This window comes from Moschus berezovskii, chromosome 22, assembly GCF_049115385.1.
Source record: "Moschus berezovskii isolate FMDL1 chromosome 22, NW_MosBer_1.0, whole genome shotgun sequence".
Lineage (NCBI taxonomy): Eukaryota > Metazoa > Chordata > Mammalia > Artiodactyla > Moschidae > Moschus > Moschus berezovskii.
This window is the reverse complement of record NC_142481.1, coordinates 39,031,278-39,051,398: the sequence shown is the minus strand read 5'-3', so window position 1 is coordinate 39,051,398 and position 20,121 is coordinate 39,031,278. Positions and strand designations below refer to the sequence as shown.

At 42.1% G+C, this 20,121-nt stretch overlaps 1 protein-coding gene across 3 annotated transcripts in view; it reads left to right on the top strand.

Moving 5' to 3' along the window:
- Positions 1 to 20,121, top strand: part of CES5A (carboxylesterase 5A) — a 288,429-nt gene that overhangs the window by 164,050 nt on the left and 104,258 nt on the right. For all 3 annotated transcript variants that reach the window (XR_016035800.1, XM_055412722.2, XM_055412719.2), the window contains exon 3: positions 4,700 to 4,829. Coding sequence is in view for 2 of the 3 variants with exons in the window: in XM_055412722.2 (XP_055268697.1) it covers positions 4,738 to 4,829 (92 nt within the window). In the remaining variant the exon portion in view is untranslated. The remainder of the gene's footprint in view (positions 1 to 4,699; positions 4,830 to 20,121) is intronic.

Sequence of the window (20,121 nt, the reverse complement as noted above, 5' to 3'; positions counted from 1 at the left end):
GGAGTGGCATTGCTCATTGGAAAAGACCTTGATGCTGGGAAAGATTGAGAGCAGAAGGAGAAGGAGGTGATAGAGGATGAGATGGCTGGATGGCATCATCGACTTAACAGACATGAGTTTGAACAAACTCTGAGAGATAGTGAAAGACCGGGAAGCCTGGCGTGCTGCAGTCCATGGAGTTGTAAAAGAGTCAGACACAGCTGAGTGTCTGAATAGCAAAGTGCTGAAATATGGGAGTGAGGTTGATGCTGAAAGTAAATACATTGAAACTGAAGTCATGTGAAGGGTGATGGCTGAGCTCTTCTGCTTGAATTTCATATCAGATCTGAACGAAGAAAAGTCCTCCAACAGCTGAAGTGAGGAGGGGCCCTCTTCTGAAGGCCCATCCCATGAGCATGGACTCTTAGAATCCTCTTACTGGGAGAGATTTCCCAAGTTCATCTGGCCCAGTTTCTTGTCCCCTGTACAAATGCATTCTGTGGCATCCTTTATGGAAGCTGATCCAAATTTAGTCACTTACCTGCTGTGTAATCTTGGATACACGAGAAAATGTACAGAAAATGTTGGAATCAAATGGACTTGGTTTTATACCCCAGCATTGTGACCTTAAGAATTTACTCATCTTTGAATCTTTCATCTTCACTAGAAAACAGAGATAATGAGAATGCCTACCTCACAGAGCTGTTGGGAGAGTTAACTAGACAACAGAATGACACATTTGTCACAGCACCTGGCACCAAATGAAGTGGCTCCCTTCCTGATTTGTGTGTGTGTGTGTGTGTGTGTACTTGCTTAGTCACTGGGTCATTGCCGACTCTTTGCGACCCCATCGGCTGTAGCCCACCAGGCTCCTCTGTCCATTGGGATTTTCCAGCAAGAATACTGGAGCTTGTTGCCATTTGTTTCTCCAGGGGATCTTCCCAACCCAGGGATTGAACCCACGTTTCTTATGTCTCCTGCATAGGCAGGAGGATTCTTTACCACTACACTGCCTGGACCAGCACAGAAAACTCCAACCCTCTGCCATATAAAAGCCTTCTGACATGTCTATAAAGGGAGAACCAAGCTGAGCTCCAACCAGGTCCCTGCAATGTCCAGATGCTGAGCCTGCTGGCCTGAATCAGGTGTCTCCTTCCTAACTCATTTGATGGATGGGGCATTTCAATTTTAAGTTGTAGATCATCAGCACATTTGACTATCCCTGGACTAGGAAAACACCAGAGGCAATTTTTGACTGTTTATTGATTTAATTAGACAGTTTTACACAAATTATAGTCCATAAAATTCCAAACTTCTTGTAGTCACCCACAAGCAGGGTTTCATTGTAACTTAAAATGGAAACTACCCATCATTCCTACATCTGGAAAAGCAGAGATGGAGCAGTGTGAGCAGTGATGCATGGGGATGGGGGAGGGGGTGGTTCGGAGAACAGAAGGCCGTATCGTGAGCCGTGAGCCGTATCGTGTATGTGAGTGAGGAGAAGAGAGGACGAGGAAAGGAGGTTGGGGACAGGCCAGGAACACCTTGAATAACTGAGGAGTTTGAGATTTGAAGTCATTGGGAAACCACTGAAAGACTCTGAGCAAGAAAATGGCATGGTCAGAGCTTTGCTTCCAGAAGATAACTCTGGGAAGAAGGAGGGAATGGATTGGTTTGGTAGCAGACAGAGCAACTAGGGACAGAAGAATACTTAGGAGTCTATTGCAGTCATCTGGACAAGAGGTGATAAAGGTTGTGCTTGGGTTCTGGAAAACAGAGAACAAATATGAGACATATTGTAGTGAAAAATCTATAGGGCTTATTGACTGGCCAGGGAAGGCAAAGAAAGAGGGAAGGATGACTCAGATTTTAAGCCTGGGGAAAGTGACTGAGTTATCTAATTTAACAAGCAGGATGTGGAGCATACCTGGCATCACCAGGTTTTTCTCATTTAATTTTAACGCGAATATATGTGTATATATGGAGAAGGCAATGGCAACCCACTCCAGTACTCTTGCCTGGAAAATCCCATGGATGGAGGAGCCTGGTAGGCTGCAGTCCATGACGTCGCTAAGAGTTGGACATGACTGAGCGACTTCACTTTCATGGATCGGAGAAGGGAATGGCAACCCACTCCAGTGTTCTTGCCTGGAGAATCCCAGGGACGGGGGAGTCTGGTGGGTTGCCGTCTATGGGGTCGCACAGAGTCGGACACGACTGAAGTGACTTAGCAGCAGCAGCATGTGTATATATAGCTCCATGTACATATAGAATAGTATAAAATAAATCAGTAACCCAATACACACATACACATGCTCTCTCTTCCAATTCAATATTCATTAATTTTAACTGTGTGTAATTACAGTGAAATGAGAGTATGGAGGCTTTCTAACTTCATCTGAGAAATTGCAGTTTTCATACTGACAGTGTAGGGATTATATTTTAGGATTTTGAAACTATTGTTAGTCCTACTGATAATGGTAGCTGCAGTTGACTAAGGACTCACGTGCCAGTGCTTCTCATACATCGCCTCATTTGTCCTCACAACAGACTGTGAGGTGGACACTGTTAAGGGTTTCCCCAAACCATTCCCAATTCCATCTTCCCTTGTTTCCCGCAATAAAGGCTTGCCTCCTCTGCCACACAGCCCAGGTCTGCACAAGGAGAATGTAAATGATACCTACTTGGAATGTTCTAGATAAGACAGTGGCCTCCTGATAGCAGGATAAGAGGAAACTGAGCTGGCACTTCCTCTGTCCTCATATTCCTGGATTGAACATGCAAATATGCTTAAAACTGGGACAGCCATTTGTGACCATAGGTGACACACATATAGATGAAAAGCCAATGGCTCAGGATGTCAGAATATAAACCGTGTGATCTCAGTGACATTGTTGAGCCACCGAACAAGCCTTGGAACCACTATGTCTAGGCTTCTTGATAAGCGAGACAATGAATATCTGCTATGTTCAAACCACCATTGGTTGTTTTTCTGTTATTTACAAAAAAAAAAAAAAATGCATCCAGATGTTCAGTTGCTTGCCTGGGCCCCAGCCAGAAACTGGTGGACCTGAGAGCAAAACCCAGGCCTTTCTGACTCCAGAATGATACTATTAGCTCTCACACATCCTCCCTTCCAATACCCACACACAGAACAATGTGAAGGGCTTATTTTATAGTGTGATGGATGCATCTGCTGTCTTTTTCATGGTCTCCATTGCTCACTTCTTCCTCCACTGTTATGGATGCCTCAAAAGTGTCAGATACTGAGTAAAATCCTAGGAGATAGTAAGATGATTATGATTGAGTCCCTGTCCTCAAGTTGTTCATGATGTAGAAGAGAGGTTGGCAAGCTATGGCCCATGGGCCCAGTCTGGTTCACTCGTTTTTGTAAAACCTGCCAGCTAACAGCAATTGTTATATTGTCAGATGGTTGAAAGAAAGTCAAAACAATAACATTTCATGACCCATAAAAATTATAAGAAATTTAAATTCCAGTTTAGTGTTCATAAATACAATTGTATTAAAACACAGCCATGCACATTTGTTTAGGTATTATCTATGGCTCCAACTGACTTCCCTGGTGGCTCAGATGGTAAAGTGTCTGCCTACAATGTGGGAGACCCGGGTTCAATCCCTGGATTGGGAAGATCCCCTGGAGAAGAAAATGGCACCCCAATCCAGTACTCTTGCCTGGAAAATCCTATGGACGGAGGAGCCTGGTAGGCTACCGTCCACAGGGTCGCAAAAAGTTGGACACGACTGAGTGACTTCACTTTCACGGCTCCAACTGCAGAGTTGAACAGTTACTATAGAGATCATATGGCTTGCTAAACCTGAAATATTTGCTACCTGGCCCTTTACAGAAAAAGTTTGCTGACTCTTGGTCTGGAGGGGTGGCAGCATCTAGAGAAGAATTAGGCAAATGACCAACTCATTCGAGAGAAGGGATGTATACTGAGATACTTTGAAAAATTTTCTCAAACAGGAGAGTCCAAAGCTCTGAGTCTTATCGAGAGACTTTTCCCCTTAAAGATAGATTCTAAAAGAAGTTGGAGGTGGGGGTGGACTGCAATGTCTGTCAGGTTGATGCAACTTTGACTAATGAATATCTGTTGTTACTTGTTGTTCCTTAGACACAGGACCATGTGCTCCAGTAGGTTTGAACTCCACCCAAACGGAGAGAACAGATCATGAATTCTTTTAATGCACACTATAAAATTACCTTGGAAAAAAATTGATTGACCTTTTAATTAAGGCCCCCAGAGCCTCCCACATATTGGCTTTTGCCTGAAACTCTTATGCTGGAGATTTTTGTGAGCACATGAACCATCCCTCTCAAATCCTAGTTCCTGTCAAGCAGGACCTACTGTCCTCAGGGACACCGCATACCTTGTACACATCACTGCGTTGGTGGAAAAGACCTTTCTATGAACCTAACTCTAAAACTCAATAGAATGTTTAATTCTCTTTCTTTTTTTCTAAAGGAAAGTGCCAGAAAGCCTCTTGCAGTAATAATGGTGCTTGTTGTCTGCATATAATCACACAACTGATTGCTTTTTTGTCCATTTTGATCCTGACTCTTAAAATAGCCATGACCTAAATAATTTGAGCTTAATGAAAAAAATGATGAAGCTGTGTAAAACTACACTTCTGATGTACTAACAAAAGAGACTTTTGAGCTCAATAAACTCACTCTCTTTTTGTCTTTATTTTACAGATTAGGACACTTAACTTAGCCAGAAAGACAGCTTGTCAATGGCAGATCGTGTGTGCTTTCCAGTTACGATGAAAACGAAGACCAAGACTACCTGGCACCTTTGTCAGTCACACACGTGGTTGGGGATGGGGTGAGTCTATAATTTGTTATCCAAACTGAAATCCTTTGGCTCAACAGGCACAAAGCAAAACTGTTCATCAATATCAGTGGTCACCCTATAGGTGGGTAAGGCAGGTGCAGAAGGTCAAGTAGACCTTTGGACTCATTCTTTTTTAATTTTTATTTTATATTGGAGTGTAGTTGATTCATAATGTTGTGTTAGTTTCAGGTGTACAACAAAGTGGTTCAGTTATACACACACACACACACACACACACACACACACATATGTCCATTCTTTTTCAAACTCTTTTCTCATTTAGATTATTACAGAATATTGAGTAGTTTCCTGTGCTATACAGTAGTGGGTTTATGTTAATCCCAAACTCCTTATTTATCCCTCCCCTCCACCTTTCCACTTTGGTAACCATAAGTCTGTTTTCAAAGTCTGTAAGTCTTTTTCTGTTTTGTAAATAAGTTCATTTGTATCATTTTTTTTTAGATTTGACATATAAGTGATATCTTATGATATTAGTCTTTTTCTGTCTGACTTACTTCACTTAATACGGTAACTTCTATTTATAGATCCATCCATGCTGCTGCAAATGGCATTATTTTATTCTTTTTTTTTTATCACTGAGTAATACTCCATTGTATATGTGTACCACATATTCTTTATCCATTCCTCTGTCGAAAGACATTTAGGTTGCTTCCATATCTTGGCTATTGTAAATAGTGATGCTGTGAACGTTGGGGTACATGTATGTTTTCAAATTATGGTTTTCTCCAGATATATGCCCAAGAGTGGGATTGTTGGATCATATTTACAACTCTAATTTTAGTTTTTTAAGGAACCTCCATACTGTTCTCCATAGTGGTTGTAGTTGTACAAATTTACATTCCCACCAACAGTGTAGAGGGGTTCCCTTTTCTCTGCACCCTCTCCAGCATTTATTGTTTGCAGATTCATTCTGGTAATCAGGTATGTCTCAAAAATGTATTTCTATTTCCTGACTTGTACTTCTTGTCCTTTCAATCTTATAACCTTTGTACTTGATGAAGCCAGGTCCCTGGAACAGTTTTGAGATCCAGTCCTGGTTACTCCCACGGATTGCTGGTTTTACTGCTGCTTTGATTGCCCAGAGCTTGGGCAATGGAGAAATCAGGAGCTGGATCAAAGAGGAGAACACGGGTGTGACAGGTGCTCCTACATACAGCAGTTTTCACTTTCCAAGGTCCAGATTCCTGTCTTTAGGTCCAGGGAAAATGTTTTCAAACGGGACTGGTGGCTGGTTCTAGACAAGCCAGAATAAGATATTCAGGCAGAGGACGAAAGAGATTTTTTTCTAGACATTGAGTGTGTGTTTTGTTGGGTTTTGTTTTCAGAAAAGTGTAGCAGTTAATCAATGTTTATTGATTATCACTGGTAGCTTCATCTATGAGCTATGTAGGAAAACTAAGAAATATGACAAGGGAAGGAAAGAAAATACAATCATTCCATTATTGCTTGTGGTAAAGAACTAACTAAGGGGATAGAAAGCTAAGGGCATTAAAATGATACTATACTTGTGGTGTTGGAGAAGACTCTTGAGAGTCCCTTGGACTGCAAGGAGATCCAACCAGTCTATCCTAAAGGAAATCAGTCCTGAATATTCTTTGGAAGGACTGATGCTGAAGCTGACACTCCAATACTTTGGCCACCTGATGCGAAGAACTAACCAGAGAAGACCCTGATGCTGGGAAAGATTGAAGGCAGGAGAAGGGGACCACAGAGGATGAGATGGTTGGATGGCATCACCGACTCGATGGACATGAGTTTGAGCAAGCTCTGGGAGTTGGTGATGGACAGGGAAACCTGGCATGCTCTAGTCCATGGGGTCGCAAAGAGTCGGACGTGACTGAAAACTGAACTAATACTTGTAAAGGCGACTGTTAGAACAAAAATACAAATCTTTCTAAATATCAGAGTAATAAGACACAAAATAACTATAGACTACATAATGAAAGATTTTTAGAAACTAGAGCTATTCAATCACAACATAGTAAAATTAATTTGATAGAACAAAGACCAAGCATATTTGACCTGTTATTAGAGTAAATTTTATTGCGATAAAATGATTTTCAGAATGAATCACAAAGCAAACTCAACCCTATATTATATGTAAGAAATAAATCTAAAACAAAACCACAGAAAAACAAATATGCACCAGGGAAATATAGACACAAAGAAAGCAAAGGTTGTTATCTCAATATCAGATAAGATGGAGTTCAGAAGAGATATACCCAACTGAATGCAGAATTCCAGAGAATAGCAAGGAGAGATAAGAAGGCCTTCTTAAGTGAACAGTGCAAAGAAGCAGAGGAAAACGATAGAATGGGAAAGACTAGAGATCTCTTCAAGAATCGCTTCAAGATATCTCCTTGATTGGAGATATCAAGGGAACATTTCATGCAAGCATGGGCATGATAAAGGACAGAAATGGCAAGGACCTAACGGAAGCAGAAGAGATTAAAAAGAAGTGGCAAGAATACAGAGAAGAACTATACAAAAAAACTATACTAATGACCTGCTGCTGCTGCTGCTAAGTCGCTTCAGTCGTGTCCGACTCTGTGCTACCCCATAGACGGAAGCCCACCAGGCTCCCCTATCCCTGGGATTCTCCAGGCAAGAACACTGGAGTGGGTTGCCATTTCCTTCTCCAATGCATGAAAGTGAAAAGTGAAAGTGAAGGTGTTCAGTCGTGTCCGACTCTTCGCGACCCCATGGACTGCAGCCTACCAGGCTCCTCCATCCATGGGATTTTCCAGGCAAGAGTACTGCCACAATGGTGTAGTCACTCACCCGGAGCCTGACATCCTGGAGTCTGAAGTCAAATGGGCCTTATGAAACATCACACAAGACTAGTGGAGGTGATGAAATTCCAGCTAAGCTATTTCAAATCCTAAAAGATTATGCTATTAAAGTGCTACACCCAATATGTCAGAAATCTGGAAAATTCGGCAGTGGACACAGGACTGGAAAAGGTAGTTTTCATTCCAATCCCAAAAAAAGGACAATGCCAAAGAATGTTTAAACTACTGTACAATTGTGCTCATTTCCCATGCTAGTAAGGTTATGCTCAAAATCCTTCAAGCTAGGCTCCTCAGTACATGAACTGAGAACTTCCAGATATACAGGCTGGGTTTAGAAAAGGCAAAGGAACCAAAGATCAAATTGCCAACATTCGTTGGATCATAGAGAAAGCAAGGGAATTCCAGAAAAACTACTTCTGCTTCATTGAGTATGCTTAAGCTTTTGACTGTATGGAAAATTCTTAAAGAGATGGGAATTCCAGACCACCTTACCTGTCTCCTGAGAAACCTGTCTGCAAGTCAAGAAGAAACCGTCAAAACCAGACATGGAACATCTGACTGGTTCAAAACTGGGAAAGGAGTATGACAAGGCTATATATTGTCACCCTGTTTATTTAACTTATATGCAGAATACATCATGTAAAATGCTGAGCTGGATGAATCACAAGCTGGAATCAAGGTTGCTGGGAGAAATATCAATAACCTCAGATACACAGATGATACTTCTCTAATTAATGGCAGAAAGTGAAGAGGAACTAGAGTTTCTTGATGGGGATGAAAGAGGAGAGTGAAAAATCTGGCTTAAAACTCAACATTAAAAAATCTAAGATCATGGCATCTGGTCCTATCACTTCATAGATGGGGGAAAAGTGGAAGCAGTGGCAGATTTTATTTTCTTGGGCTCCAAAATCACTGCAGATGGTGACTGTGGCCATTAAATTAAAAGATGCTTACTCCTTGGATGGAAAACTATAACAAACCTAGACAGCGTATTGAAAAGCAGAAACATCACTTTGCCTACAAATATCCATACAGTCAATGCTATGGTTTTTTCAGTAGTCATGTACAGACGTGAGAGTTGGACCATAAAGAAGACTGAGTGCTGAAGAATCGATTCTTTCAAATTGTGGTGCTGGAGAAGATGCTTGAGAATCCCTTAGACAGCAAGGAGATCAAACCAGTCAATTCTAAAGGAGATCAACTCTGAATATTCACTGGAAGGACTGATGCTGAAGCTGAAGCTCCAATACTTTGGTCATTTGATGTGAAGAGCTGACTCACTGGAAAAGATCCTGATGCTGGAAAGATTGAAGGCAAAAGGAGAAGAGGGCAGCAGAGGATGAGATGGTTAGATAACATCACTGACTCAAAGGACACGATCTGAGCAAATTTCTGGAGATGGTGAAGGACAGGGAAGCCTGTGTGCTGCAGTCCATTGGGTTGCAAAGAGTTGGACACAGCTTAATGACTGAACAACAGGACAGATAAGGTGACATTCAGTACAAAGATCATTAAATGAAAAAGAAAGATATATTGTAATCTAAGGAGTATAATTCAATAAAGACAATATTTTCTTCCAACTTTACTAAAATACAGTTGACAAATGACATTGTATAATTTTAAGGTATACAGCATGATGAGATATATATATATATGTATATAATGTGAAATGGTTATTGCAATAATGTTGCTTAACACATGTCACCTCACATAGTTTTTTTGCACTGAGAACTTTTAAAATCTACTGTCTTAGCAAATTTCAAGTATACAATATTTTAACTATAGTCACCATGCTGTATATGAAAACTCCAGAATTTACTCATTTTATAGCAAAAAAATTTCAACCTTTGATCTTTCTATTTTCCCCACCCCCCAGTGCCTGATAACAACCAATCTACTCTGATTTTATGAGTTTGACTAAGACAACATTTGTAAATATCAATACACCAAATAATATCGTTTCCACATTTATAAAGCAGAACTTACAAGAGATGTAAGAAATAGGCAGACATGTATAAGTAGAAGAGAAATATAATTCACTCTATAAGAATAGATTAAGAAGACAAAAATAAATAAAGATTAGAATATTTAAGTAACTAATGAGATAGAACTAATTAAACCATGTAACCGCTCAAAATTCTCCAAGCCAGGCTTCAGCAATATGTGAACCGTGAACTCCCAGATGTTCAAGCAGGTTTTAGAAAAGGCAGAGGCACCAGAGATCAAATTGCCAACATCCACTGGATCATGGAGAAAGCAAGAGAGTTCCAGAAAAACATCTATTTCTGCTTCATTGACTATGCCAAAGCCTTTGACTGTGTAGATCACAATAAACTGTGGAAAATTCTGAAAGAGATGGGAATACCAGACCACCTGACCTGCCTCTTGAGAAACCTGTATGCAGGTCAGGAAGCAAAAGTCAGAACTGGACATGGAACAACAGACTGGTTCCATATAGGAAAAGGAGTACGTCAAGGCTGTATATTGTCACCTTGCTTATTTAACTTATATGCAGAGTACATCATGAGGACGCTGGGCTTGGAAGAAGCACAAGCTGGAATCAAGATTGCTGGGAGAAATATCAATAACCTCAGATATGCAGATGACACTACCCTTATGGCAGAAAGTGAAGAGGAACTCAAAAGCCTCTTGATGAAAGTGAAAGAGGAGAGTGAAAAGGTTGGCTTGAAGCTTAACATTCAGAAAACAAAGATCATGGCATCTGGTCCCATCACTTCATGGGAAATAGATGGAAAAACAGTGGAAACAGTGTCAGACTTTATTTTTTGGGCTCCAAAATCACTGCAGATGCTGATTGCAGCCATGAAATTAAAAGACGCTTGCTCCTTGGAAGGAAAGTTATGACCAACCTTGATAGTATATTGAAAAGCAGAGACATTACTTTGCCAACCAAGGTCCGTCTAGTCAAGGCTATGGTTTTTCCTGTGGTCATGTATGGATGTGAGAGTTGGACTGTGAAGAAAGCTGATCGCTGAAGAATTGATGCTTTTGAACTGTGGTGCTGGAGAAGACTCTTGAGAGTCCCTTGGACTGCAAGGAGATCCAACCAGTCCATTCTAAAGGAGATCAATCGTGGGTGTTCATTGGAAGGACTGATGCTAAAGCTGAAACTCCAATACTTTGGCCACCTCATGCGACGAGTTGACTCACTGGAAAAGACTCTGATGCTGGGAAAGGTTGGGGGCGGGAGGAGAAGGGGAAGACCGAGAATGAGATGGCTGGATGGCATCACCGACTCTGTGGACATGAGTTTGAGTGAACTCCGGGAGTTGGTGATGGACAGGGAGGCCTGGCGTGCTGTGATTCGTGGGGTCGCGGAGAGTCGGACACGACTGAGCGACTGAACTGAACTGAACCAAAGAATAAACATTTTGTTTTCCCCAAAAGCTGTGAGAATTTTCATAGAAACCAATTGTACATTGACCCATAAATAAATCTTCAATAAATTCTCAAAGATGCAGTTTGGATAACATTTTTTAACTATTAAATTATATATCATACAATTCACTAAACACTGATAACAAAATAGAAAGGAGACAGTTCCTTCCATGTGGAAATTTTTTAAAGGCTCTCTTAAACTCTCAGAGAGGGAAATAAAAACAGAAATGGAAGACTGTCTCAGGCAACAATAATGAAAGTACTCTTTACACAGATTTGTGGACACAGTCTGTGATGGGTTGAATGGTGTCCCACCCTCTAATTATATGTGGAAGTTTTAACTCCTAGTGCCTCAGAGTGTCCCCTTTTAGGGAGATGGGGTCTTTACAGAGGTAATCAAGTTAAAACGAGGTCATTAGGGTGGGCCCTAAATCAATATGACTAGTGTCCTCATGAAAAGGGGAACTTGTTCACAAAGACACTCACAGGGAGAACACTATGTGAAGATAAAGGCAGAGATTGGGGTGATGCTTCTACAAGCCAGGGAACACCAAAGATTGCCAACAAACCAGAAGCCAGGGGAGAGGCATAGAACTCCTCTGTTTTATAGCTTTAGAAGAAACTAACCCTACCAACAACTTGATCTTTGACATCTTGCCTGCAGAACTGTGAGGCAATGTATTTCTGTTGTCTAAGCCACCCAGTATACAGTATTTTTTAACGGCAGCCCTATGAAACGAATACACAGCTAAATCAATGTAGACAGGAAAATCATAGTCAAATAACAAAAGAGAATAAGAAACAAATGAGTTAAGCACTGTGCTCAAAAAGTTATAAAAAGCATACAAAAATAAATCGAAAGGTATTGGAAATAGTACTAATGATAAAAATAGAAATTAATGAATTAGAAAACAGATAAACAGTACTAATAAATTAATCCCAAATCTGGTTCTTTTTTAAAATTTTATTTATTTATTTTGACTGCTCTGGGTCTTTGTGTGGGCTTTCTCTAGTGGCTAGCGGGGGCTTCTCTCTAGTTGGCAGTGTGCAGGCTTCTCATTGCAATGGCTTCTCTTATTGTGGAGCACGGGTTCTAGGTGCACAGGCTTCAGTAGTTGTGGTGCATGGGGCTATGTGCCCCACAGCATGTGGAATCTTCCCGGACCAGGAATCAAAACTGTGTCCCCTGCATTGACAGGTGGATTCTTAATTACTGAACCACCAGGGACATCCGCAAGTCTAGTTTTTTGAAACAATAAGATAGCTAAATCATTAGAAAACATAATCAGGAAAGAAGGATCAATATACAAACACCAAGTGAAAACTTAAAGGGATAGAAAAACTTACAAACAAAATATCAGTTCTCAAAAAAAGGTCAATTCTTCCTATTTATACATTTAATATGATCATAACAAGATATTTGGAGTTTTGTTTTTAATCAAAGAAGCTTATTCCAAAATTCACTTGAAAAAATAAACAAACTAGAATAATAAGAAAAATATTCACAAGTAAGAGAAATGACTAGCCTTGCCACTTATAAAAACATGCAAAGCCTCCATAATACTATCCGACCATAAAAAAGGTGAAATCTTGCCATTTACAACAGCATGGATGGACCTTGAGGGTATTATGATAAGTGAAATGAGTCAGATGGAAAAAGAGAAATACCATATGACTTCAATCATATGGAGAATATTAAAAAAACTAAATAAATGAACAAACACAAGACAGCGAGAACAAAAACATAGATACAAAGAACAGAGCAGGGGTTAACAGAATGGGAATGGGAGTGGGGAGAGGGCAAAATGGGTAAAGGGCATCACTGTACAGTGATGGAAACTAAACTTTTGGTGGTAAGTACATTGTGGTATTTACGGAAGTCTAAATATAGTGTTATATAAGGTTATAAACCAATGTAACCTCAGTTTAAAAAAAATCAAGTGCTGGTAAGGATGTGTAGTAACTGGAACTCACACTTCTGATCTGGGTACAAATTAGAACAACCACTTTGGGGCACATTTGCCAATATTTGATAAAGCTAAGCCCTCACTACTCTATAACCCAGTATTCCTCTCCCAGTTACATCTTCAACAAAAATCTATATATATGTGAACCATTATTTGTATTAGCTGCAAACTGAGAACAGTGCACATGTCTATCAACAGTAGAATGGATAAAGGTATTTTCACATAATGGAATACAACAATGAAAACAAATATGCTACTGCTACACAGAATGTGTTGGATGAACTCCACTAATGTAATATTGAAAGAAGCCAGGACCCAAAGCGTATATACTGTATGATTCTGTTTATCAAAGTTCAAACAGTTAAATTAGTAATAATATTAGCATTCAGAGTAATGGTAACTTTGGGGAAGAGCAGATGGCAGTTAACTGGGAAGGAATATCAGGGAAGGCTTCTGAGGGGTTGATAATAATTGTTGATCTGGGTGCTGATGGTGGTTTAAGCATTCCTTCCTTTTTCCTATTGAATCTCATAGGATTAGTTACATCAGGGAGGTGAAAGGCAATATATTTTAGTTTGAATTACATACTTATAGACTTCCCAGGTGGCTCAGTGGGTAAAGAACCTGCCTGCAATGCAGGAGCATGCAGGAAATATGGGTTCAATTCCTGGGTTGGGAAGATCCCCTGGAGGACGGCACAGCAACCTACTCCAGTATTCTTGCTTGGAGAATGTCATGGACAGAGGAGCCTGGCGGGCTGCAGTCCATAGGTCTCAAAGAGTCAGACACACTGAAACAACTGAGCACAGCAGACACATACTTACAACATGAATCTAAGTTACTTAGGTGGAGAAGGAAATGGCAACCCACTCCAGTATTCTTGTCTGGAGAATTCCATGGACAGAGGAGCCTTGTAGGCCATGGTCCATAGGGTCTCAGAGAGTTGAACACGAATGAAGCGACTATGCAAGCAAGCAAGATTACTTAGGTGCCTAATTATTTGTGTATATACAATACATAATGTATAATGAATAACATTTGTAGAACAATTGCAATTTTCTATTCATTTTCTTATTTAATTCTAACACCAAAATACGTAGTGTAGTAGGGAGGGCAGTCAGATATTGTCTCAGTTTTACAGATGAGAGAATTAAGTCCCAAAGAGATTGAGAGACATGCCCAAAGTTACCCAATCAGAACTTGTATGTAATTAAAAAAATATAAAGGCAACTGGCTGTAGGTGTGTAATATACCACATGCATTTTTATCTTCCTTCACGGTTCAGAAATCCAAGGCAGCGGGAATTTAAGAGCTGAGATCCTTGGGTGCAGCTCTTCCCTGTTCCTTACACAGCCAGATTGCACAGTCTTTCCATGTTGCAGTCCATACCCACTAATAGACTCTGGCTGGAACACGACATTTATCTCCTTCTCATCTGTACCACACAAATGAAGTTAAAATAATGGCACTTTGTTGGCACAGAGGAAAGCCAGTTCCAAAGTGTCCCACTTTTTCTCTTCTATTGAGTGTTCAGAGTTGATGCGAAATAACAAATGTTCTGGCCCAGCTTGAGAACATAGCCTGGTTGTGTTGTATAGATCAGGACTTACCCTTCCAACAAGTGGTTAGACACAGGGCCTCCCATCCTGCCTGGACCCACGGAGCCCCAGCTCCTGGAGAAAAGTCCTGGAGTGGTCATCTATGAGGGTGAAGCAAAAAGGAGCCTGAGCTGGTGACTGGGTGCAAGCTCCTGCTGAGACCCCAAGGGACACAGTGGGAAAGAGGCTGGACCAGAAGTTGGGAGACCTGGTTGAAGTCTTCATTCTGATACCCACTAACTGTGGGAACCTGAGCAAACCACAAACCACATCATCATGCAGTGTCATGTAAAGAGCCCTGGACTCAGAGTCAGACAAATTTGAATTCCAGTTGGGCATCTTACCAACTGCGTAACCTTGGCTCAGTGTATGACCATTTCTGATCTCATTTTCCTCATCTGTAAACCAAAGGGACTGTGTGGATACTCTTAAGGAGCCATTTCCTGCTAGTTCATATTAGATTTCCAAGATCCACGTCCCCATCTGTGAAGTGGGGATGACTGATTTCTGCCAGTTTATTAGGTTGTTGAAAGAGACAATGGGAGCAGGCAGCAGTAGGCACCTGGGAGGTTTTCTTAGTATTAAATTGAGAGCTGCTCCCTAGATTCTTAGCAGCATAACCATTAACCCCACTTTCTTTTATGGTCCCTTTGATAGGTTGCATTTTCTTGAAACCATTAGCTTACATTACCTGCCTTTTAAAGATCTGCTCATCCCTCAGTGAAAAGACAATTCAATCATCACATGGAACCAACAGAACAGCATTCCACTGGCTACCAGGGGGAGGGAGAAGTCGTTTTGTGTTCTAATTTCACCCACTCTCTCTTCTTCCATTGCTCCACCAATCTCAGGCCTAAGCAGCAGGAGAGTAGCCCTGCTCCATGATACCCAGACACTGAGGTTTACTGCAGGAGAATCAAACTATGCCCCCCTCCCAGTGGGGAGGGGCCAGAACTCCACTGTAGGAGGGGCTAGAACATTCAGGACAGTGGGAAGAAGGAACGCTGTCCTCAGTGGTCTCCCTCTCCTGTTCGTATGACTTCAGGCGTTTTCATGCCCCTGTGGTCACTCTGGGTGGTGGGGGTCTTATAGAATCTTTGCCCTATGGGGATGAACAGGAGCAAAGCAAGAACCTCCCTCTGAACTTGAGGGAACTTTAGATTGGCTATCTGTAACTCGGGCTGGGTGGAGAGATGGGGGCGGAGGGAGTGTTAAAGGAGGCACAGCGCCCCCAGAGGCCAGTTTGTTAGTTGCAAAAGCGGTCAGAGGGAGCCCCAGGAGGGCAGAGGTTGCAGGTTTGGACATACTGGCTTGGAGTGAACCCTAATCCCATGACTGGTGTACTTTTAACAAGAGGGAAATGTGGACCGAGAAACACAGAGACAGAGAGGAAAAGGCCACCTGAAGTCAGAGGTAGGGATTGGACTGTTACAGCTGCAAGTATCTCCAAGGATTGCTGGCAACCACCAGAAGCTGGGAAGAGGCAAGAATTCTTCCCTGAATCCTTCAGAGGGAGCATGGCCCTGCCAACACCTTGATTTTAGACTTTTAGCCTCTCTAAATGTGAGAGAATAAATTTCTGTTGTTTAAAGTCACCAGTTTGTGGTGCTTTGTTACGGCAATCTTGGAAACTAGTATAGGGTCCAAGCTTTGATTCTTCTTATGATCGTGCCTATAGCTTAGACCATGCTTCTCCTACCCTGTACTGAATTCTGTGGTTCATTCCACCAGCAACTCAGACAGATGTAAATTTAAAGAGTCCCTCTTGAAGGGGACATATGTACACCTATGGCTGATTCATGTTGATGTTTGACAGAAAACAGCAAAATTCTGTAAAGCAATTATCCTTTGATTGGAAAATAAATAAATTTAAAAAAAAAAGAGTCCCTCTTCCAGAAGAGAAAGGCACCCAGCCAGATGTAAACCAGCCAACACCACATCGTGGCTCTGAATCTACATGAAAAGAGGAACTGTCTTGTCTCCCATCTGCTACCTATTTTGCACTCATCCTTGCAGGTCCAGGTAGAATCTCAGGGTTCATATAGACCTTAAAGATCCCTGGTCCCCACTGAATGTGTTTAGGGGGAGCAACTGACTCAAACCATCCACCCTGGCCAGGCACCATAGTAACCACTTCCATGGGTTATTTTATGACATGAGGTAAGGACTGGGAACTAACAAGCCACCATCAAGAAAAGGTCAAAAGGAGATCCCATGTGTCCTACCAACCTCCCAGAATCCTCCTCATTGGAATCCATTTTGGGCTGAGCAATGCATATGCCGCCAGGAAGGACCTGATTGGCCAGAGACAACCCGGAAACTAATTCCATCACCATAAAACTCGAGACTGTGAGCCCCATGGCAGAGCAGTCCTCCTGGGTTCCCCTTACCCGCTTGCTCTCTGCCTGGGCACCCCTTACCAATAACATCTCCTGCTTTGTCAGCTCATTTGTCTCCTTGGATAATTCATTTCCGAGTGTTAGACAAGAGCTCACTCTTCAGTCCTGGAAGGGGTTTCCCTTCCTGCAACAAATGCATGACTCCTCTGGGCAGTATCCCCAGCAAGAGGTCACCTCACCCCCTGCCTGGGTCCTCCTGGAATCTTCATAAAGTCTTACTGCTCCTTACTTCTTCCACTCCACAAATATCACTGCTGACCTCTGTGCCCAGCTCTATACTGCAAGCAGATTCAGTTCCTGCACCTATGAAGCTCACATTCCAGGGTAGATTTGAGCCTGGAAAAACCTTCCATTGTTGGGCCCCAATCCGCCACCAAAGCAAATCTGTTCTTGGTCTAGCTAGGGGGGAGTTGTAGTAGTGAACCTGCACCACGCTCTTTAGGCCAGAGCACAGCCTACTGTCATGTCTTGACTGAAGCAGGCATCAGGAAACACAAAGACTGTTGAAATGCCATCTTTCTCCCCTCTGGTCAGCTTGGATTGCTGTATTAGTCCCCAAATCCATTTCACAAGGCAATCGGTATTTAAAACACTGTAACCTCGAGAGAAGGGCAACTTCCATGCTTTATTAATCTCCAAATCAAATTAAGTCTCTGAGGTGTGTACTGGGACACACCTTGTCACATAATTTCAGGTGTATTAGCACACCTATATTTGACAAAAAGCAATATAGGTACGTAAATTATATAATGTGGCATACTAATTAAAATGATGCTTCTAATACACTGTATTTTATTGTATATGAAAATCTTCTGTAGGTTAATCAAATTAATTTAACAATCTGATGACATTTCATGGATGTTTAGAGCTGGCACCTTAATAATTAACTAGTATTCTCATTTTTATAACAGAGGAAATTAAAGTAGAAAGAGCTAAACTAACTTGTTATAGAAATAAAGATTGATAAAAGACTCAAACTCAGATCTCTGGGCAACTTCCAAGCAGCCTGGTGAGACTGATTCCCATTTTATAAATGATGCTCTTAAGAAGTTAAGGCTTAGCTGGTTAGCCAGGGTCATGTGACTGGTGTTACTATGAGTGTGAAATGGACTATTCTTTTAGTATGAGGTGTACACCTTGATAGAACTTCCCAGGTAGTGCTAATGGTAAAGAACCCACCTGCCAGTGCAGGAGACATAGGAGACTAGACTTGATCCCTGGGTTGGGAATATCCACTGGAGGAGAGCATGGCAACCCACTCCTGTATTCTTGCCTAGAGAATCCCATGGATGGAGGAGCCCCGCGGACCACAGTCCATAGGGTTGCAAAGAGCTGGACATGGCTAAAGCAATTTAGCATTCAAGCGAGCATGTACACCTTGACAGCTGAAGAGAGATAGAGACCATGTAATATGTGTTTCTTTTTTACTTTAAAATTCTATGGTGTGGGACCTCCCTGGTGATTCAACATTTAGACTCCATGCTCTCAGTACAGGGGCCATAGTCTCAATCCCTGGTCGGGGAATTGACATGAAACATGGCATAGCCAAAACAAAAAACAAAAAACTGTGGTGATAGTCGGTCTTCTCTTGATGAATAATGGCATAATAGACCTTAATGGAGAGGGAAGCAAGGCTGGCTCTGAGAGGCCATCTTCCCACTGCCTGGGGTGGTCACGATGAATCTTCATCTGCTGTCAATAAGATGGGCCTGGGACAGTGCTTAGACGTGTCCAACTCTTTGCAACCCCCTGGACTGTAGCTCACCAGGTTCCTCTGTCCATGGGATTCTCCAAGCAAGAATACTGAAGTAGGTAGCCATTCCCTTCTCCAGGTGGGACAATGCAAGGCCATGTATTTATTTCTCTGCTCAGGGAAACTCTCAGGGTTAACAAGGATCTCTAAGTAGGAGATTGTAGGGATCCATGCCAAGTAGGAAACTGGTTCAAGGAAGCCAGCTGCATGAAGGAGACCCCAGAGCATCATGAGGAGTCCAGTCTGTGACATGCTCCTGGTCTACATGCCACTTTTCAGGGCTTTGTCCCTAGACCTCTGCTCCACGGACATATGATGGCACCATCTCCTGGTGCCTGGTTTGGTGCCCTAAAGTCTAATCCAGGCTTGTGATCATACAGGGTTGTCAAAGCAGCCAACAGGGCCTGAACTGTAGCTGGGATGTTGTTGATGGTGTCTTGGGGCTTAGTTCTTCTTGAAGAATGCATGAGCCCACGAACAGTTCTAGGGAAGTTTGGTGCCTACCATAGGTGAGGCGACGAAGTGGGCTGAAGCTGGAGGGGAAAGAGCTAACACCAGTTCATTCGTTTATTTTATTCATCTGTTCAGGAAATACTTATTGAACATTTACCACATACCATTCACGCTTCAGGGAGCTGCTAGATATGGCAGTAAACAAATGAGATCCCTGTTCTCATGGAGTTTCTTCTGTTCCGGGAGAGACAAACAATAAGGACGCAAACATCTTTTATGTGCAGTGTGTTACCACAAAGTGATAGATGCAATGAAGAAAAGCAAAGTACAGTGAAAATACAGCGAGTGACGAGATGTTTTAAGTGAGTTTTAGGTAGGGTGTTCAGACACCTGAAAGAAGGCACAATCAGGCAGAGAACTGGATCAGGTGAAAAAGTAAAACATAGGTATTTTGAGGAGGGTATGGCATTCTGTTATAAGCGGTGGGAACTGAAAGTGCAAAGACCCTGAGAGAGAAGGACGCTTGCGGTGCTCAAGGAAAAGCACGGAGGTAGATGAGGCTGGAGAGGAGGCAGGTGGGGGCCTAGAGAGAGCATGTGGTTAGACCAGAGAACCTGCTTGTGAACAAGGTGGGGGGAGCACTGGGGGATTTTGTGCAGACTCTCCGGCTATTGCATGAAGAAGAGACCTCTGGAGGCAAGATAGGAAATGGACCATCAGCCTGGGAGGCTGCTTTAGGCATCCTTGGGCTAGTGGCTGGATGAGTAGTTGGAAGGTTTGTGGATGATCTTGTTTTGTCTGAAGGTATAAAAACATTTCCCCTGTGCCATTCTGACAGCTTCCATCCAATAGCTTTTGACACCTCCCTGAAGTCTCCCTGGATTGGGCAGGAGAGAATCAA